General features: G+C 42.6%; 1 protein-coding gene across 3 annotated transcripts in view; it reads right to left on the bottom strand.

The window, feature by feature from the left end:
* The window catches only part of INTS2 (integrator complex subunit 2), a 77,592-nt gene extending 60,790 nt beyond the window's left edge, over positions 1-16,802 (bottom strand). Inside the window, exons 1-5 of one of the 3 annotated variants that reach the window (XM_007531473.3) lie at positions 16,458-16,802; positions 14,205-14,511; positions 12,952-13,090; positions 3,656-3,758; positions 150-263 (exon numbers count right to left, since the gene is read on the bottom strand). In XM_007531473.3, the coding sequence (XP_007531535.3) occupies positions 150-263; positions 3,656-3,758; positions 12,952-13,090; positions 14,205-14,511; positions 16,458-16,665 (871 nt within the window). In that variant the 5' untranslated portion in view covers positions 16,666-16,802. Of the gene's footprint in view, positions 1-149; positions 264-3,655; positions 3,759-12,951; positions 13,091-14,204; positions 14,512-16,171; positions 16,379-16,444 lie in introns of those variants that run through there. The other 2 variants (XM_060203872.1, XM_060203873.1) reach the window with 2 other exon arrangements.
* Between the last annotated feature and the right edge of the window lie 5,298 nt (positions 16,803-22,100).

Here is a 22,100-nt window from a genome sequence, read left to right as displayed (position 1 = left end):
TGAATAACAGCTAAGAAAAAAGTTGATAAATACTCACCATATTTAAACTTATAATCTCACAATTTTGAAATCTCTTAACTCAATGTTTCTATAATGAATGCTTACACCCAACAAATCTTTTCAGTATCCCATGTTTAAATCCTATTTACCTTCATTAAAACTATCAGGAACATTTGCCACCATCAGACATAAGAACCAGGCACCATTTCTAACATGTAGCAAGGCTTCTGCTACATCAACTATAGGAAGCAGGGAAGGGAGCTCTAAAAGAAAATAAAGTCATTGTTATTACTAAGAAGTAATATTTCATTATATTATACATTAAACATCTTTTTGACATTTCAACAATGCCATTTAAAAGCAAATAAAGATACTTTTTACTGTCTAGGGATGAACTGTCCAGCACAACAATAATTAATAAAATATTTTATGGAGGGTGAGGCAAAGAGATAGAGAAAGAGAGAGAGAAGGAAATATGGAGAGATACCTGGAACACTGCTCCACCAGTGGTGAAGACTCCCCTCCTGCAGGTGGAAACTGGGTGCCTGAACCCATGTGCACCACTAGCAGACCCTGTTGGGTTTTTTTCCTCCCCATTTGTTGCCCTGGTTGCTGTTGTTATTGCTGTTGGATAAGACAGAGAAAAATCGAGAGAGGAAAGGAAGACAGAGGGGAAGAGAAAGATAGACACCTGCAGACCTGCTTCACCACTTGTGAAGACACACACACACACGGGAAGAGAAAGACACCTGCAGACCTGCTTCACCACTTGTGGAGACACACACACACCTCGAACCGGGATCTTTACGACAGTCCTTGCGCTTTGCGCCATGTGTGCTTGACCCTCTGTGCTACTGCCCGGCCCCCACAGACCCTGCTATTTAAACTTTAAGTTTTACACAGTTTGGAGATGATTATGCTTAATAAAGTAAGGAAGTAAACAACTAGCAAATGATTTCACTCGTATGTGGAATATAGAGAATGACACACAAGAACTTGGAGAAAAAATAGTGAATTCATATCTAAGACCCTGGAGAACTAGAGCGATTATCCTTAAGGGTGGGGTGGAGTGTGAGGGTAGAGAATCCTGGTGGTGGGAGGGGTGCAGAACTATACCTCTATTATAATCTTGTAAATCCCTAATGGAAAAATTTTAAACAGCTCAGTTCCTCCATCCTAACAGCTACATTTCCAGTAATCTACAACCACATATGACTACAACACTGGGCAGACAACATAGAATATTTCTGGGGAGCCGGTCAGTGGGTTAAGTGCAAAGTGTACATAGTACGAAGTGCGAGGACCTGCATAAGGATCCTGGTTCAAGCCCCCAGCTCCCCACCTGCAGGGAGGTCGCCTCACATGCAGTGAAGCAGGTCTGCAGGAGACTCTCTCTCACCCTACCCTCTCAATTTCTTTCTGTAATTAAAGATATATATATATATAGCAGAAACTAAACAGTTACTAGTAAGTAGTCACCTGAAGAATTAAACCATAAAAAAAGCAGGAACAAAACATATAAATCAAAAAGAAAAAAAAAAAAAAGGACATTCTGCCACAGTAAATACTCTGATCTAAAGAGTTATTGAGTTATTTTCATGAAAATCTTGTCATTTGTATTTGGTCCTTATTTTTGTTTTAGGATTTTGTTTGTTTTTTCAGGGGGTTTGTTGCATTTTTTTTTTTGGTATTTTTTTGGTCTGTTTTTCTTATTTATTTATTTTCCCTTTTGTTGCCCTTGTTTTTTATTGTTGTAGTTATTATTGTTCTTATAGATGTTGTTATGGAAAGTATAGATGTCACACGTGGAAAGTATCTGCTCTACTGGTAAGCTATCACTCAGTCCCCAAAACTATATGAACTTTGAATATCTAATTTTTTTTTTTTTTTTTAAAGTCTGGCCGGCATCCTGATGACACCTGGAACCTGGTGACTGAAAAGAGAGTTAACATACAAAGCCAAACAAATTGTTGAGCAATCATGGACCCAAAGCTTGGAAAAGTGGAGAGGAAGTATTAGGGAGGTACTCACTGCAAACTCTTACTTTGGTGCCATACTCCAAACTCAGTCAATTTCTGCTTTGCGTTTCTACTTCTTTTTTTTTTTTTTACATGCATAACATTCCCCAGATTCCCATTTAGCAATACAACCCCCACTATTTCATTCATCATTTTTCATGGATGAATATCTAATTTTATACTTCAAAATACACCAACCAATATCCCTTCACCACAGTGGACTAATGTCCTCCATCTTTTAATTCCAATCACATACACCTATTAATTGGGACATACATACCTATTACAAAAAATATTGAAGGGGCCAGACAGTGGCACACCTAGTTAAAAGCACATATTACAGAGTTCAAGGTCCTAAGTTCAAACCAATGGTCCCCTCTGCAGGGGGAAAACTTCACAAGTAGTACAGCGGGACTGCAGGTGTCTCTCTGTCTCTCTCCCTCTCTATTTGTCCCCCCCTCAATTTCTGTCTCTATCCAATCATAAAAAATAATATTATAAAATACTGAAAATATGAATATGTATAAGGAGGAATTGGTGGGACAGCTCACCTAAGAGCACACCTTCTATGTCATATACATGACCCATGTCCTATGTCATGTTCAAGCCCCACCATCATACTGGGGGAAATTTTAGTGTTGTGGTGTCTCCGTCCCTCTCTCTGTTTCTTTTCTTTTTTTTTTTTTATTTCTTTTTAAATTTTTTTTTATTTCTTTATTAGGGAATTAATGTTTTACATTCAACAGTAAATACAATAGTTTGTACATGCATAACATTCCCCAGATTCCCATATAACAATACAACCCCAATTAGGTCCTCTGTCATCCTTCTTGGACCTGTATTCTCCCCACCCACCCACCCCCACCCCAGAGTCTTTTACTTTGGTGTGATACGCCAATTCCATTTCAGGTTCTACTTGTGTTTTCTTTTCTAATCTTGTTTTTCAACTTCTGCCTGAGAGTGAGATCATCCCATATTCATCCTTCTGTTTCTGACTTATTTCACTTAACATGAATTTTTCAAGGTCCATCCAAGATCGACTGAAAATGGTGAAGTCACCATTTTTTACAGCTGAGTAGTATTCCACTGTGTATATATACCACAACTTGCTCAGCCACTCATCTGTTGTTGGACACCTGGGTTGCTTCCAGGTTTTGGCTATTACAAATTGTGTACTGCAAAGAACATATGTGTACACAAATCTTTTTGGATGGCTGTGTATGTACTATTATTGATTTCATTTAACCTCTATGGCTCGCTCTTTCTTTCTTTCTTTCTTTCTTTCTTTCTTTCTTTCTTTCTTTCTTTCTTTCTTTCTTTCTTCCTTTTAGCAGAACACTGCTCAGTTCTGGCTCATGGTGGTGCTGGGGATTGAGCCTGGAACTTGAGAGTCTCAAGCATGAGAGTCTTTTGCATAACCATTAGGCTATCCACCAGCCCTCTTCATTTTGTTTTACTATGTAGGTGCTGGAGAGCAAAGACAAGGCTTCACACATGCAGAGCATATATCCCACCACTGAGCTGCAAATCACCAGTTTAAGTATCCTATAAGTGATTCTTAACCTAACAATATTCCAGGTTAAAATTTTACACCGTATCATTTAACAAAAAACTGTGTCTGAACGTTTTATCATTACCTGCTTGTAAAATACAAAGTACATCTGCAGCTTCCTCTAGATAGACTGGACTCTCAAATAGTTCAGAGGACTTGAAAAAGAATTCTCCACTAGACTCAGATACCTTTAAAAAAGAAAAAGAAAGAAAAAGAAAAAGGTGATAAACTCAATAAACTCTTAACTTTTAAGGTAATGAATTAGATCCCCTACTATTTTTGTAATTTATGTTTTTCTTTTTTCAACAGAGCACTGCTCAGCTCTCGCTAATGTGGTTCTGGGGGTTGAACTTGTGACCTAGGAGGCTCAGCATGGAAGGCTCTCAGCATAACCACTAAGCTGTCTCCTTAACACTGTAATTAATTCTTTAACTTACAGTCCACATTTCCTATATAAACCTAGTATCCTGCATAATATGTATTATGCAGTGAATTTAAACTCATTAGCTAAATTCAGTGAATTTTAATTTCACAATTAGCAGCCAAAGTGTTAACTCAGATACATCAGGACGTGTCACAATCATTTATTTCTATATAAATATTTGGAGGCATCTGGAATTAAAGATAAGACATGCCAATGAACTAGTTAAGAAATAAACTGGAAATGCTACCTACATAACTGTAGCTTTAAAAAGCCCCCAAAGGGTTGGGGAAACAGTATAATCTTTATGCAAAAGATTTTCATGCCTAAGCTCTGAGGTCCCTAGTTCAATTTCTAGTACTACTATAAGCTGGAACTGAGTAGCACTCTAGTCTCTCTTTCTTCTGTATTTTTCTTTGTGAACATCTCTTTCATTAAAAACAAATACATATTGGGCCAGGTAGGGGTGCACCTGGTTGAGTGCATATAGTACAAAGTGCAAGGACCCAGGTTTGAGCCCCCAGTCCCCAACTGCAGGGGGAAAGCTTTTCCAGTGGTGAAGCAGGGCTATAAGTGTCTCTCTGACTTTCTCTATTTTTAAATCTTTTTATTTTATTTATTTATTTATTTATTTATTTATTTATTTATTTATTTATTATTGGGTAGGGACTGAGAGAAATTGAGAGGGAAGATGGAGAGGAAGAGAGACACCTGCAGCACTGCTTCACCACTTGTGAAGCTTTCCCCCTGCAGGTGGAGACCAGGGACTTGAACCCAGGTCCTTGAGCACTGTAATGTGCACTTAACCAGCCAGGTGCACCACCATCTGGCCCCGACTTTCTCCCTCTCTTTCTCCCCCTTCCCTCTTGATTTCTGGTTGTTTCTACCTGGTAAATAAATAAAGATAATAAAAAAATTTAACACATATTTAAACATATATACATATGCATGTCCAAAAAGGGGTCAGGAAAATAGCTCACTTGGATGGTGCACTGCTTTGGCACATGTACAGCCCAGGTTCAAGCACACAGCAGTGACGGAAGCTACACAGAACAACACCAAGGGAATTCCATGGACACTAGAGGGGTGCTGTGATGTTTCTCCTCTCTGCCACTCTCTGCCTTCCTCTCTCCCTCAAAATGAAAATATTGGGCCTGGATCACACCATATGACAGGGCTATTCCTCTATTAGGTATCTATGCAAAGAACACAAAAATACTATCTGAAAAAAATTTCTGGGGTGGGGGTAGATAGCATAATGGTTATGCAAAGAGACTCTCATGCCTGAGGCTCAGTAGTCCCAAATTCAATCCCCCTACCACCATAAGCCAGAACTGAGCAGTGCTCTGATAAAAAATGCAAAATAAAATTAATTAATTTAATTAAAATCTATGCATACCTATTTTCAATTTAAGTCTATTGATTTTTAAATTAATTTTTTATTTTTATTTATTTATTATTAGGTAGAGACAGAGAGAAATTAAGAGGAAATGGGAAGATAGAGAAGGAGAGAGACAAAGAAATACCTGCAGCCATACTTCACCACTCACCACTCGTGAAGCATTTTCCCCCTGCAGAAGCTTGAGCCAGGGTCCTTGTGCACTGTACTGTGCTTACTTAACCAGCTGTGCCACCGCCTGACCCATCCTGTCCCGCCCCCCAATCCAACACTGTTTGTAATAGCCAATATTTGGAAACACAAACATATAACAACAGATGAATTAACGGAGTTGTAATATACACAATGAAATACTACTTAACTGAAAGAAGAGACCCTGGCCAACAACAACAACATCAATAACCACAACAATGTTCAACAGCAAGGGCAATAAAAGGGAAAAATAAATTTAAAAATTTTTTTAAATTAAAAAAAAAAAGAAGAGACCCTGAGGGAGTCGGGTGGTAGAGCTGTGGGTTAAGAGCACGTGGCGACAAGCACAAGGACCGGCATAAGGATCCCAGTTCGAGTCTCTGGCTCCCCACCTACAGGGGAGTCGCTTCACAGGCGATGAAGCAGGTCTGCAGGTGTCTGTCTTTCTCTCCCCCTGTCTTTCCCTGCTCTCTCCATTTCTCTCTATCCTATCCAACGACAACATCAATAACAACAACAATAATAACTACAACAATAAAAAACAAGGTCAACAAAAGGGAAAATAGTAAATAAATTTAAAAGGTAAAAAAAATTAAAAAAAAAAAAAGAAGAAGAAGAAGAAGAAGAGACCCTGGGGCCAGGCGGCACTGCACTGGTCAAGCACACACATGGCAGGCTCAAGCCCTGGTCCCCAACCGCAGGGGGAAAAGCTTCATGAGTGGTCAAGCAGAGCTGCAGGTATCTCTGACTCTCTCCTTCTGTCCCCCCTCCTCTCTCAATTCCTCTCTGTCTGTACCCAATAAATAAGAATTAAAATTTTTTTTTTTTTAGGGAGTCAGGCGGTAGCAGCGGGTTAAGAGCACGTGACAAAGTGCAAGGACCGGAGTAAGGATCCTGGTTTGAGCCCCCAGCTCCCCACCTACAGGGGAGTCACTTCACAGGTGGTGAAGCAGGTCTGCAGGTGTCTGTCTGTCTCTCCCCCCCTCTGTCTTCCCCTCCTCTCAACATTTCTCTCTGTTCTATCCAACAACAAGGACATCAATAATAACTACAATAATAAAACAAGGGCAACAAAAGGGAATAAATATTTTTTTAATTTTATTTTAAAAAAGAAAAAAAAACTTTTTTGCTAACACATGAATGGAACTAGGGGGGGCATGTTAAGTCAAACAAACAAGGAACATGAATATCAGATGATATCACTTATAGGGAGGACTTAAAGCAAGGAAAAAACACAGGTTGAAACTTCAATAAATGTGGTCTATTTCTACAGTTCCAGGGACTCAAAAAGAGAGTTTGAAGGATGGAGGTATAAGGTGGCTGGGGATCCAGTATCCTGGGGTGAAGGAGGATGCCAATTTGGTGGTAAGGGAAATATGGTGAGACCTGTCACGGGAGATGTTAAACTGTACCTCTGTGACAACAGTCTTGCAAATCAATATTTCCTCAATAAAATAATTTTTTAAAATAAATATTTGTTGCCCTTGTTTTATTGTTGTAGTTATTATTGTTGTCCTTATTGATGCCGTCATTGTTGGACAGGACAGAGAGAAATGGAGAGAGGCGGGGAAGACAGAAATGGAGAGAGGAGGAGAGAGAAAGACACCTGCAGACCTGCCTCACCGCCTGTGAATCGACCCCCCCTGCAGGTGGGGAGCCGGGGGCTTGAACTGGGATGCTTACACAGTCCTTGTGCTTTGCGCCACGTGCACTTAACCAACTGTGCTACCGCCTGACTCCCAATAAAATAATTTGTCTTTTCTTTTAATATTTATTTATTCCCTTTTGTTGCCCGTGCTGTTTTATTGTTGTAGTTATTATTGATGTTGTTGTTGTTGGATAGGACAGAGAGAAATGGAGAGAGGAGGGGAAGACAGAGAGGGGGAGAGAAAGACAGACACCTGCAGCCCTGCTTCACCGCTTATTTAAAGTATGTATCATGGAATCCTTTCTTTTAAAGCAGTACTGTTTCATCCCAGTAACATAACAGTTATGTTGGTATTTGCTGTGGTATAAACAGTGTGGTCAGTTGTCTATATTATCAGAAGTAAATAACATTGTCTGTTCCTGGGTGAGGAGAGGGTCATCGAGTTGTTGTTGCAAGACGTCACCACTTCAGGCTGACTTCTTCAGACAGAGAGGCAGAGGGAGAGAAACAGAGAAAGAGGGAGAGGCCACAGCATCCAAGCTTCCTCCAGTGTGGGGGGGCCTTTTTCTCCAATGTGCTATGGGGCTTGGCTCTAACCTAAGTGACAAGCACGGGATAACAAGCACATTATCCAAGTGAACTATTTTGCCAACAAGGAAATATATATACACACACACACACACACACACACACACATATATATGTATTTTAATTTTTAAATCACTTTATTAGGGGAAATGATTTTATAATAAAGCTGTTTCCTCATCTGTATAGTTACATTATCGCCCCATGTAGCACAGACACCATCAGCTGGCATTTCCTCCACCATAGGGCACTGAGTCCCTAAGCCCCAAACTTAGGTCAACAACAGTAGCTACATGGTGTGTGGCACAAAGGAAAGGACTTTGGGGGATGAGGGAAAGAGATGGAGTGGAGGGGCTGGACGCATGATGGTAGAAAAGAATCTAGGGTGGTCCAGAAGATGGCACAGTGGCTAAAGCACTGGATTCTCAACCATGAGGTCCCAAGTTCAATCCTCAGCAGCACATATACAAGAGTGATGTCTAGTTCTTTCTCTCTGCCTATCTTTCTCATGAATAAATTATTTTTATTTTTAATTGTTTTATTTATTGGATAGAGACAGAGAGAAATCCAGAGGAAAGGGAAGATAGAGAAGAAGAGAGAGACACCTACAGCCCTGCTTCATCACTCGTGAAGCTTTCCCCCTGAAGGTGGGGGCCAGGGGTTTGAACCCGGGTCCTTGTGCACTGTAACATGTGCATTCAACCAGGTGAGCCACCACCCAGCCCCTAAATAAATAAATTATTTTTTAAAAGAATCTATGTTGGGTAGAAAGAATAATGGTTATTCACAGAGACTCTCATGCTGGAGGCTCCAGAGTCCCAAATTCAATCCCTGGCACCACCATAAACCAATGCTGATCAGTGGTCTGGTAGGAGAGAGAGAAAGAGAGAGAGAGGGAGAGAGAGAGAGAGAGAGACAGGGACAGAGAGACAGAGAGAGAGAGAGGGAGAGAGAGAGAGACAGAGAGAGAGGGAGAGAGGGAGAGAGAGAGAGGGAGAGAGAGAGAGAGACAGAGAGAGAGGGAGACAGAGAAAGAGAGAGAGGGAGACAGAGAGAGGGAGAGACAGAGAGAGGGGGAGAGAGAGAGAGGGAGACAGAGAGAGGGAGAGAGAAAGAGACAGAAAGAGAGAAAGGGAGGAATGGAGGGAGGAAGGGGAAGAAATGGGGGAGGGAGAGAAAGAGAGAGATGGAGAGATAATGTCTTTATTTTTTTCCTCCAGGGTTATTACCGGGGCTCAGTGCCTGCACTATGAATCCACTGCTCCTGGAAGCCTTTTTTTCCCCCTCATTTTTGTTGCCCTTGTTGTTGTTATTGTTGCAAAGGATGGAGAGAAATTGAGAGAGGAGGGGAAGACAGAGGGGGAAGAGAAAGACAGACACCTGCAGATCTGCTTCACAGCTTGTGAAGCGACCTCCCTGTAGCTGGGGAGCTGGGGGCTCAACTAGAATCCTTACGTCGGTCAGTGTGCTTCACGCCATGTGCGCTTAGCCTGATGCGCTACCACCGGTCTGAGAATGTCTTGTAGATATCTATCATGGTCAGATGATATGATAGGGTCTACCTATGTGTCAACAACTGTACTTGTAAATCATTATTGCCTCCAATGAAAGGAAGAGGGGAGTAGCTACTAATTTTTCTGAAAATGTCTTGAAACAGTAGTTTCAAGATACGTATTTCCTTCTCTCTCCATTTCTCTCTGTCCTACCCAACAACAAGGACATCAATAACAACAATAATAATAACTACAGCAATGATAAAACAACAAGGACAACAAAAGGGAAAAAAAATAGCCTCCAGCAGCAGTGGATTCATAATGCAGGCACTGAAGCCCTGCAATAATCCTGCAGGCAAAAATAAAAAAAAGACGTGCAAGGTGCAGTGCAAGGATCCTGGATGGAGAGCCCCTGGCTCTCCACCTGCAGGTGTCTATCTTTCTCTCCCCCTCTGTCTTCCTATCCTCTCTCAATTTCTCTCTGTCCTATCCAACAACAATGGGGAAAAAAAATAAAAGATAAAAAAAATTATCATGAAATAAAACAAGGAGGGAGAAAGACTAGCGTTCCACTCCAGAACATGTAGCAGCTGGAATCTAACTCAAGATTTTTTGCTTACAAGTCCACCACTTCTCCCCCTCCTGGGTCACTCTTTTATTTAAAAAGAAAAAAAAAATTTTTTTTATTACAAGTGAGAATGTCACAAGGAATAGAGAAAGAGAAAAAGCCAGAGTCTCACTCTGGTACGTGCTATGACAGGGTCTGAATTGGAATCTCTAGCATAAAAGTTCGATGCTCTAGGAGTTGAGCTATTTTCCTAGTTACTCAAGATATTTTCTGTGTGCTAGAGAACTGAATTGGAGGGGGGGGACACCTTTCAAAGTAGTTATCAGTAATTTATTTTTAAAAATTACAGGGGCCAGGTGGTAGCACACCTGGTTGAGCACACACGGTAACTTGCACGAGGTCTCAATTTCAAGCCCCTGGTCCCCACCTACAGGGAAGAAGCTTTATAAGTGGTGAAACAGTGCTGCAGGTGTCTTTCTCTCTTCCTCTCTATTTCCCCTTCCATCTCAATTTCCTCTCTATCTCTATCCAGTAAATAAATAAATAAATAAATAAATACCACTTCCAAAGAGAAGTGGTTTTAAAAAAATACATAGGGGGCCTGGAGGTAATTCATTCAACAGAGCACATGGTTCACCATTCATGAACACTCAAGTCACCACATGGGAATACTAAGCAAAGAGGAGACTGTGTGAGCAGTAAGGGTGTGTTGGGTGTCTCTTCTGTCATTGACACAATCTAGGTGTGAGCCAGGCCCCCACTGTACTAAAGGAAGTTTTGGTGTTGTGCTATCTTTCCCTCTCTCCTTTTGTTTCTCTTTCTATCTGAAAAAAGTTGGTTCAGAGAAGTAAAGAGGTAGCAATAACAAAAAATTTTCATTGTTTTTGTCTTTACTTATGTCTTACATACTGTAAATTCTAAAGTCTAACTGTAAATAACTTGCACCTCAGTTCAGAGATAGCATAGCAGCTATGCAAAGACTTTGAGGTTCTTTTCTCTCTTTTTTTTTTTAAGATTCTATTTATTTATGAGAAAGACAGGAGGAGAGAAAGAACCAGACATCACTCGGGCACATGTGTTGCTGGGGACTGAACTCGTGACATCATGCTTGAGAGTCCAAAGCTTTATCACTGCGCCACCTCCCGGACCACTTGTTTGAGGTTCTTAAGTACCACGTCATATCCTTTCAGTACCACAAGAGAAGAGCTTAGCAAAAAAAAAAAAAAAGTCCTTGAAACTCTAGACCGGAATTAGGTGATGGAGCACCTACTTGAGTACACATGCTACAATGCATAATGCACAAGGACCCAGGTTCAAGCCTCCCATCCAATTTCCACATGAAGGGGAAGAAGCTTCATGAGTGGTGGAATAGCACTCAAGATGTCTCTCTAGTCTCTCAGTGGTTAGACAGCATAATTGTTATGCAAAGAGTCTCTCATGCCTGAGGCTCCAAAGTTCAATACCTGGTCCCACCATAAACCAGAGCTAAATTAAAAAAAAAAAAAAGTATTATCTGGTAAAAAAAAAAAGTATTATCAACTATAGTAAATTGCACATAAGTACTAAACAATTCAGAAAAGGCCTAACATGTAGAAATCAGAGAAAGAAAAATCTTAAACACACATTTAATATCCTTTCAGTCTTTGAAAAGAGAAAAGGGTTAAAATTCAATGTGTCAGAGCACAGGATTTTCATGTAGGAGGTCATCCCAGAAGTCCTACGTTCAATCTCTGGCACCACTACAAGCCAGAGCTGAGAGGTACTTCAATCTACCTCTCATAAAGATAAGTAAATAAATAAGAAAAAAAGGGAAAAAAAGGGAAGGGCAGGTGGTGTTACACCTGTTGAGCGCACATGTTACAGTGCACAAGGACTCAGTTTAGAGCCCCTGATCCCCACCTGCAAGGGGAAAACTTTGCAAGTGGTGAAGTAGGTCTGTCTGCAAGTGTTTCTCTGTCTCTCTCCCTATCTTCCCCTTCCCTCTCAATTTCTGACTGTCTCTATCCAATAATAAAAATAAGAAATTTTAAAGAAAAAGGAAAGGAAATAAAGGAACAAAGGAGAATATCATCTCAACAAATACAAGGACATATTGAATACACAACCTGCCTGCCTAATGGTCTTTTTTTTTTTTTTAAAGTATTCTGATTTATTTATTTTACCACCAGAATTCCATATCCCATCCCCTTCACTAGCAACTATCCTATTCTTTTTGTTTGTTTGTTTTTATTAGGGAATTAATGTTTGTTTTTAAAAAAATAGATTTGGGGGTCGGGTTGTAATGCAGCAGATTAAGTGTACGTGGCGCCAATCGCAAAGACTGGAGTAAGGAGCCCAGTTCAAGCCACCGGCTCTCCACCTGCAGGGGAGTCGCTTCACAAGCAGCGAAGCAGATCTGCAGGTGTCTATCTTTCTCTCCCCCTCTCTGTCTTCCCCTCCTCTCTCCATTTCTCTCTGTCTGATCCAACAATGACAACATCAATAACAACAATAATAACTACAATAAAACAACAAGGGCAACAAAAGGGAAAATAAGTAAATAAATATTTTTTTAAAAAATTATTTTTTTATTTACTTTTCATGAGAAAGATAGGAGGAGAGAAAGAAAGCACCAGACATCTCTCTGGTACATGTGCTGCCAGGGATTGAACTCAAGACCTCCACTTGATAGTTCAATCCCCAGGCCACAGGGGATTAAATACAATAGTCTGTACATGCATAACATTTCCCTGTTTTCCACATAACAATACAACCCCCACGAGGGCCTCTACCATCAGGACCTGGAACATGATAAAAGTATTCTGATTGATTTATTTAATGGATAGATAGAGTCTGAGAGAAACTGATATCAAAGTGGAGATAAAGAAGGAGAAAGAAAGACAGCTGCATCACTGCTTCCATACTTCTGAATCTTCTAGCCTGCAGGTAGAGGTCAGAGGTTTAAACTCAGGTTGTTGCACATGATAATGCGTGTGCTCTACCGGGTGTGCCAGTGCCCAGCCCCCGCAAATTGCCCTTTTCTACCTTCGAGTAAACATGAAATCATATTTTGAGTTGTGATTAAAAGTGATGTACCTTGTTCATAATTGCCAACAGCTCACTAAGCACAAGACGCAATCGACGAGGTGAATCACTGTGTTCAAACTCTAATGTCAGTCCATGCTGAAGCTGTGACACCAAGATGCTCTCTCCACTGCCTCCTCCAAGTTTATGCCTAGTAGAGTACAACATGTAAAACAGCAAGTATGTGAGCACTGGCGTAGAAAGAACAGTATTAAGATTATCCTCTGTGGAAGTAATCTACTTAAGAATGTATGAATTATTTTCACACATTTCATTCATGTATTATTTCTAAAGTACTAATTAGTTTGTCTACTTCAGGAACTCACTGCCTATGTAAAGACCCCATCACCTCATTTCCATGAACAGTGGCTCTCTATTGGATTCACAGCAGGCAAAGAAGGTTATAACATCTGCCCAGAATTAGGAGGAAATCAATGTAAGCTTAAAAGGCCTCCCAGGTGATTCCAATAAATCCTTCTACTCAAACAAATTCACCCTACCACTTCCCACTGAGAGCAATTGACATTATCAGTATGCCTGACTACAACAGTGTATCTAGCCAAATCTTCTATATAATATTTCATAATATGGTGTTCAAAAGATCCTATAATTTTAACTACAAAAAGAAAAAACTAGGGAGTCGGGCAGTAGCGCAGCGGGTTAAGTGCAGGTGATGCAAAGCGCAAGAGCCGGTTTAAGGATGCCTGTTCAAGCCCCCGGCTCCCCACCTGCAGGCGAGTCACTTCACAGGCGGTGAAGCAGGTCTGCAGGTGTCTGTCTTTCTCTCCCCGCCTCTGTCTTCCCCTCCTCTCTCCATTTCTCTCTATGCTATCCAACAATGATATTAATAACTACAACAATAAAACAAGGGCAACAAAAGGGAATAAATATTTTTAAAAAGAGAGAAAACATTTAAAAAAAAAGAAAGAAAAAAATGGAGCGCTATCCAAAGCTTAGAATCACAAGCTCCACTCTGAAGTATATCCAACTAAAAACCCTAAAGGCTCCAAATACACACACACACACACACACACACACACACACACACATATAGGCGGGGGTAGATAGCATAATGGTCATGTAAAGAGCCTCTCATGCCCAAGGCTCCAAAGTCCCTAATTCAACCACCCTGCACCAAGCCAGAGCTAAGCAGTGCTCTGGTAAAAAGAAAAGAAAAAAGTATCTATACATATGATATGGTTCCCTCTTCTTTGGCAAATCCAAATCCAAAATCCCAGTCCACACATTATCAGTTATAACATTACCTAAGCTGCTGTTCTTTGCTGGCATCCTGCTCTAAAGCATGAAAGTCCACAGACAACAAAGCAACAATGGAATTGACAGCTTCCACTCCGGAGAGAAGACGAAGTATGAGTTTTTTATCCTGAGCCCAGCTTTGGCTCTGGTCAGCAGGAGCACAAAGTGCCATCCGCACCAAGCAGGGCAGGAGAAGTCTTAATTCTGGATCACTTAAAGATTCCAAACGAACAACGTCCACCTTCTGCATTGCCTCAAAAGCAAATGGGCTGACAAACTGAAGGCTTGTACACTCAGTCATTATTAGTGTTGATCCTGAAGATAAGAAAACAAGTGAAAGCAGGGATGTCTCCCTCCCTCCCACATGTATGAACGCCCCTCCCTTAAGAGCCCTAAAATGTGGTCTATCAGTAATAGTTGCCTATTATGGCAAAAGCGATGGTCTAAAAAGATTCCTGTTTCTATTGTCATCTGGAAAACGAAAAAGAAAACAGTGCATTAATGGTTCTTTCAGCCTTAAGGTTCTACTGTTCCAACAGTCTTAAAGAGAAGGAAGGGGGGCAGGCTGTGGCACGCCTGGTTAGGCACACACACTACAGTGCACAAGGGCCCGGGTTCAAGTGCCTGGTCCCCATCTGCAGGGGAAAAGCTTCAAGAGTTAGTGAAGTACAGCTGCAGATGTCTCACTGTCTCTCTCCATCTCTATCTCCCTTGCTCTCTCAATTTCTGTCGCTAACCAATAATAAATAAATAAATAAATAAATAAATAAGAATTCAGGGAGAGGGAGTCGGGCGGTAGCACAGCGGGTTAAGCGCACATGGCGCGAAGTGCAAGGACCAGGCGAAGGATCCGGGTTCAGACCCCGGCTCCCCACCTGCAGGGGAGTCGCTTCACAGGCGGTGAAGCAGGTCTGCAGGTGTCTATCTTTCTCTCCCCGTTTTCCCCTCCTCTCTCCACTTCTCTCTGTCCTATCCAACAACGATGACAACAACAGCAATAACTACAACAATAAAAAACAAAGGCAACAAAAGGGGAAATAAAGAATCCGGGGAGAAAAAAGAGAGACGAAATATGAAGCCAAGCAAGAGTAACTGATAGGTCCATAGTAGTATTACTAGTTACTAGTAAAAACCCACGGCTGAATCCTCATTCATTGTCTAGATGAATTATATCTATTAAATTCCAGTCCAAAACTTTCTTCACACAATCATATGAACACCACAAACTATAAGTAAAAAAAAAAAAAGAAAAGAAAAGAAAGGCACAATAAAAAAAACTGTTCTTCCATACCTCTGGAGTTTTTTTGTGTGTCTACCCAACATATGTAAGTAAGTATTAGTTTCTCTAATCCCACCCTCTACGACTCAGGTGAAAACACTGGTAAGTGGCCTAGAAAAAGCGTTAAGAATCAATACTCTGGCGGCCACAACCCTACATCCACGTCCCCTGTGTCACTGGGTATAAAGTAAGCTGCTACGTAAATGCAATTAGCAATGGGAGAAAGACAAATCCCACCTGGGCATCTCTTCGTCTTTAGAAGAAACAGGAGGAAAACAGGGAGAGAAGGAGAGAGGGAGAGAGAGAGGGAGGAAGGGAGGGAGAGAGAGAGAGAGGGAGGAAGGGAGGGAGGGAGGGAGGCAGGGGGAGAGAGAGAGAGATAGCGCGCGCGAGAGAGAAACAGGAGAGGGAGAGGGGAAACAAGAAGGAAGAGAGAAAGGAAGGCTGTCGTAGCCAAAGCCAGCCTCCTGGGAAGCCCCCAGGCCAGCAGCGTCCGGGTGAGAAGGAGTCGCGCAGAAACTCCGCTCTGCCTTTCAGCAGGAGGCAGCCTCCGCAGAGGGCGGGTGGCCGGTGCAGAGGCGCCGGGCAGCGGGACCCCTGGTCTCGCCCCGGGCGAAATCAGAGCCGTCCAGTCCCCCGAGCTGAGAAAAGGGCCAGGACCAGTGCGCCGAAGCCCGAGAAGCAGGAGCTTCATACCTTCAAAGTCTGCCCTCCTACCTCCCGGGACTCCCACCCGGATTCCGCGTCCTACAGGCGGGACGCGGTAGGAATCGAGAGCGCGGTCTGGAACTGGGCCTACGCGGGGATCGCAAGTCCCCGACCCTGGCTGAGCCCCAGTCGACTCGGGCACCAAGAACACGGGTGCCGGGACCCAAAAGGCCGACAATGCGAAACGGGTCGGACGGGGACCACACGCAAAGGCAGAACTGGGAAATGGGAGGAGCGGGAAGCAGAGAAGACTGTTTCAACCTGCACCCAGCACCTTCATTCATCTCCAGCGTCTGGCTCCCGTCGGCCACCGTACGGCACTGAGCCGGGCGGCTGCGAGAGGAAACCCGGAGGCGTCGGCGCTGACGTCTCTGTGCGCAAGCGCGGCTCCGCCCCTTCCTGCTGGTCGATGCCGGTCCCGCTAGATCCGCGGAGATGTCTTGGTTTGCCGGTGTCCCGGTCTGCAGTTCCTTTTGTGACATATACCAGCTGTGGCTTTTTGGATAGCCCTCTGCTGGCCCTGCACAGCTGCAGTTTCATCATGACAGCATTAACGTGGCATTCAAGTGACTCTAACGTGTGTATAAGAAATGCTCAAGTTGTCCCCAGTATTCTCTGGCAGAACACTAAGAGGGCCGGACTGTATTCTTTTCAGTTCTTCATATCCCTCCCTACTCAGCACCAAAATTCTAGAATCCTTGCATCAGTAGAACTTTAAAAGTGACTTAGCCCTGCGGACCGGGAGGTAGCAGAGTGAATAGAGCATTGCACGCTCAAGCCTGGTGTCCAGAGTTTAATCCTTAGCCATCACATGTGCCAGAGTGTGTGATATTTTGTTTCTCTCGAAATCTTATTATTTATTTGTCAACATGTGACAGAACCAGAGCATCACACTGACACACTGCCGGGGTTTGAACTCAGCTTCATGCTTGAAAGTCCTGCAGTCTTCTGTGACCGCCTCACAAATCTAGGTTGTGCTGTTGTTTAAAATTTTATTTGTTGAGCGGGGGTAAATAGCATAATAAATGATGGCAATAATGGCAATAATTATGGTGGTGGGCAGGGATAGATAGCTTAATGAATGGCTATGCAAAGATACTCTCATGCCTGAGGCTCCGAAGACCCAGGTTCAATACCCCACACCACCGTAAGACAGAGCTGGGCAGTATGCTGGTGTTTCTCTCTCTCTGCATCTCTCTCAAAAACAAAATAAGCAAAGAATTTTTAAATAAAATTTTATTTGTTTATTGGATAAAGACAAAAATCGAGGAGATGGAAAAAAAGAGATACCCTGAAGCAGTGCTTCACCACTCCTGAAGCTTCCCCACTGCAGGACAAACTAGGTTAGAATTCAAGAACAGAAGTGACATCTTCAATGAAACGAATCCCATTACAAAGAAGACTAAGGCAAGTATAAACCTATGGGACTACATCAAATTAAAAAGCTTCTTCACAGCAAAAGAAACCACTACCCAAACCAAGAGACCCCTCACAGAATGGGAGAAGATCTTTACATGCCATACATCAGACAAGAGTTTAATAACCAACATATATGCCAAACTCAACAACAAGACAACAAATAACCCCGTCCAAAAATGGGGGGAGGACATGGACAGAATATTCACCACAGAAGAGATCCAAAAGGCCAAGAAACAAATGAAAAAATGCTCCAAGTCTCTGATTGTCAGAGAAATGCAAAGAAAGACAACAATGAGATACCACTTCACTCCTGTGAGAATGTCATACATCAGAAAAGGTAACAGCAGCAAATGTTGGAGAGGGTGTGGGGTCAAAGGAACCCTCCTACTGCTGGTGGGAATGTAAATTGGTCCAACCTCAGTCTGGAGAACTCTCAGAAGGCTAGAAATGGACCTACCCTATGATCCTGCAATTCCTCTCCTGGGGATATATCCTAAGGAACCCAACACATCCATCCAAAAAGATCTGTCTACACATATGTTCTTGGCAGCACAATTTGTAATAGCCAAAACCTGGAAGCAACCCAGGTGTCCAACAACAGATGAGTGGCTGAGCAAGTTGTGGTATATATACACAATGGAATACTACTCAGCTGTAAAAAATGGTGACTTCACCATTTTCAGCTGATCTTGGATGGACCTTAAAAAAATCATGTTGAGTGAAATAAGTCAGAAACAGAAGGATGAATATGGGATGATCTCACTCTCAGGCAGAAGTTGAAAAACAAGATTAGAAAAGAAAACACAAGTAGAACCTGAAATGGAATTGGCATATTGCACCCAAGTAAAAGACTCTGGGGTGGGGGTGGGGTGGGGGGGAGAATACAGGTCCAAGAAGGATTCAGAGGACCTAGTGGGGGTTGTATTGTTATATGGGAAACTGGGGAATGTTATGCATGTACAAACTATTGTACTTACTGTTGAATGTAAAACATTAATTCCCCAATAAAAGAAATCAGAAAAGAAAAAAAATACAAAAAAAAAGTGCTAGACTAAAGAAATAGCTCATTGGGTAGGTTATTGTCTTTGCTAAAGTTAAGGGGTGTGCTTTAAACAGCCCTTGTTATATGTGTGTGTGTGTGTATATATATATGTATATATATATATATATATATATATGATGGGTCAGTCTGTGGCACACTTGGTAAAGTGTACACATTGCCACACGACAAGAACAGGGTTCAAGACCCTTGTCCCCACCTGCAGGGGAGAACCTCATGAATGGTGAAGCAATGCTAAGAGACAGAGACACCACAGCACCAAGGCTTCCTTCAATATGGTGGGGGCTGGGTCTGAACCTGTGTGGTGCACATAGCAGAGGAGTATACCATCCAGGTGAAGTGTTTTGCCAGCCCCTTCTTAACTTAAAGATTACATGGAAGAACTTCACATGAGGCAGAAAAAGATCAAAATCATCACTCTGATACATACATGCAGCACCAGGGATTAACAAGGAAACTCAGGCACGCAAGGTTGAACTATTTCCCCAGCAGTAAGGACTGCTCACTTCTGTTGTTTTACTTTTTTAGCCACTAGGTTTAGTGTCTACTCAGGGACCCCACCATTCCCAGTCACCATTTTTTTTTTTTTATCAGAGCACTGGCTCAGCTTTTTTTTTTAATTTATTGGATAGTGACAGCCAGAAATCTAGAGGGAAGGGGAAAGCTGGAAGAGAGACAGAGACACCTGCAGCACTGCTTCACCACTTGCAAAGCTTCCCCCTGCAGGTGGGGACTGGGGCCTCCAACCATGGTCCTTGTGCATTGTAACACATATGCTCAACCAGGTGTACCACCACCTGCCCCCCTTTTTATAATTTATTTATTTTCCTTCTGTTGCCCTTGTTTTTTAATTGTAGTTATTACTGTAGATTTCGTCGTTTAGCGCCATGTGTGCTTAACCCGCTGCGCTACCCTCCAACCCCCTCCCCCTTTTACCCAAAGCTCATCAGTTCTGGCTTAAGGTGGTGCGGGGTATTGAACCTGTGACCATAGAGCCTCAGGAATTAGAGTCTCTTTGCATAACCATTATGCTATCTACCTCCCATCACCATTTTTCCCCAATAATGCATTTTATTTGTATTTATGTATTACATCCCTAGAAAAAGAATCCCAGGATTTTCCCTCCGGTGTTTTTGTCTTGCCTCTTCATGGTCCATGATGCCATCTGAGGTTGTCAGTACAGTGAAACCAAACTGACGGGATGGAAGCAGGTTAACTCTGTCATCTTTCCAGGTCTTTGAGGTGCACATCAAATCTGGGGCTGATCATACTTGTTTAATCTGCCAGTGAGGTTCACAACTGTTGCCTAGTTTTGTGATCATCAATGACTTCAAATTTGCAAATGTAAATATGCTTCATCATCAACCTGGCAATGACTTTGGAGCATGGTCTAGTAGGAACCTGGCATTTGCCTCTTTTTTTCGGCATTGTTGACTCTTGAGAACACTGGCCAGGGCATTCATGTGCACCATTATGGTGGCATGGAAAGATGGCAGAAACAGGTCCATTCACCGTTTTTTAAAAAAGATTTTATTAATGAGAAAGATAAAAGAACCAGACATAACTCTGGTACATGTGCTGTCAGGGATTGAACTCAGGACCTCATGCTTGAGAGTCTAGTGCCTTAGCCACTATGCCACCTCCTGGACCACCCATTCACCATTTTTACCTTCTTTTCTTTTTCTAATATTTATTTATTCCCTTGTTTTATTGTTGTAGTTATTATCGTTGTTGATGTCATTGATGTTGGGTAGGACAGAGAGAAATGGAGAGAGATGGGGAAGACAGAGAGCGGGAGAGAAAGACACCTACAGATCTGCTTTACTGCCTGTGAAGCGACGCCCCTGCAGGTGGGGAGCCGGGGGCTCGAACCGGGAACCTTAAAGCCTGGTCCTTGTGCTTTGCACCATGTGCGCTTAACCCGCTGCGCTACCACCCGACTCCCTTTTCCTTTTCTTTTAAAAAATATTTATTTATTCCCTTTTGTTGCTCTTGTTGTTTTATTGTTGTTGCCGTTGTTGGATAGGACAGAGAGAAATGGAGAGAGGAGGGGAAGACAGAGAGGGGGAGAGAAAGATAGACACCTGCAGACCTGCTTCACCGCCTGTGAAGCGACTCCCCTGCAGGTGGGGAGCCGGGGGCTGATCCGGGATTCTTTTTTTTTTCCCCCCTTTTGTTGCCCTTGTTGTAGCTTCGTTGTGGTTATTATTATTGCCCTTGTTGACGCAATTCGTTGTTGGATAGGACAGAGAGAAATGGAGAGAGGAGGGGAAGACAGAGAAGGGGAGAGAAAGATAGACACCTGCAGACCAGCTTCACCGCCTGTGAAGCGACTCCCCTGCAGGTGGGGAGCCGGGGGCTCGAACCGGGATCCTTACGCTGGTCCCTGCGCTTTGCGCCACATGCGCCTAACCCACTGCGCCACCGCCCGACCCCCTGATCCGGGATTCTTATGCCAGTCCTTGTGCTTTGTGCCACCTGTGCTTTAACCCTGCTGCGCTACAGCCCGACTCCCCATTCTTTTTTCTTAAGAGGTCAAGAGATGCCTGCAGCACATCTCCACTACTTGTGAACTTACCCTTTGCTGGTGGGGTCTAAGGGCTTGAACCCAGGTCCTGAAAATGAGTAACGTGTGCTCCAGTGGTTGAGCTATCATCCAGTCCTGTTTTTTTTTCCCCCCGCCACCAGGGCTCAGTGCAGACATTACAAATCCACCGCTCCTAGAGGCCTTCTCCCCCCCCCCTCTAATTTACTTGATACAACAGAGATAAATTGAGAGGGTGGGGGACATAGGAAGATACATCTGTAATCCTTGTTCACTGCCCGTGATATGTCACCCTTGCAGGTGGGAAGCAGGAGCTCTAACTAGGGTCCTTAAACCTGGTAATGTGTGTGTTCAACTGGGTATGCCAACACCCAGCTCTGTTAGTTTCTAAACTATTTTTCTTATATTACAGATACATTATGTGATTTTAGGACAGCTGTTTAAATTATTTGAAGGTGCTTTTTTAGACTAAGAAACTATTAAATTGTTCAATTTAATAGGAACTAACATAGATGCATACACATATTTCCTATATATTGTACTTTGGTATATCATTGTCATCTGCTAAGGTTCCAGCCCAGTCCTCACCACACTGAAGAAGCTTCAGTGCTATGGTATCTTTCCCTGCCTTTCTATCTGAAAAATCAGACAAAATAAAGCCCAGTGAAAAAATAAACAAATATTTTCAAAAGCACCTGATACAGTGTATTGCACCAAAGTAAAAGACTCTGTGGTGGGTGGAGAGGGGGAGAGTACAGGTTCTGGAAAAGGATGACAGAGGACCTAGTGGGGGTTGTATTGTTACGTGGAAAACTGAGAAATGTTACTTATGTACCATTGTTACGTGGAAAACTGAGAAATGTTATGCATGTACAAACTATTGTATTTACTGT

This window comes from Erinaceus europaeus, chromosome 12, assembly GCF_950295315.1.
Source record: "Erinaceus europaeus chromosome 12, mEriEur2.1, whole genome shotgun sequence".
Classification (NCBI taxonomy): Eukaryota; Metazoa; Chordata; class Mammalia; order Eulipotyphla; family Erinaceidae; genus Erinaceus; species Erinaceus europaeus.
This window is presented reverse-complemented; position numbering and strand designations above follow the sequence as displayed.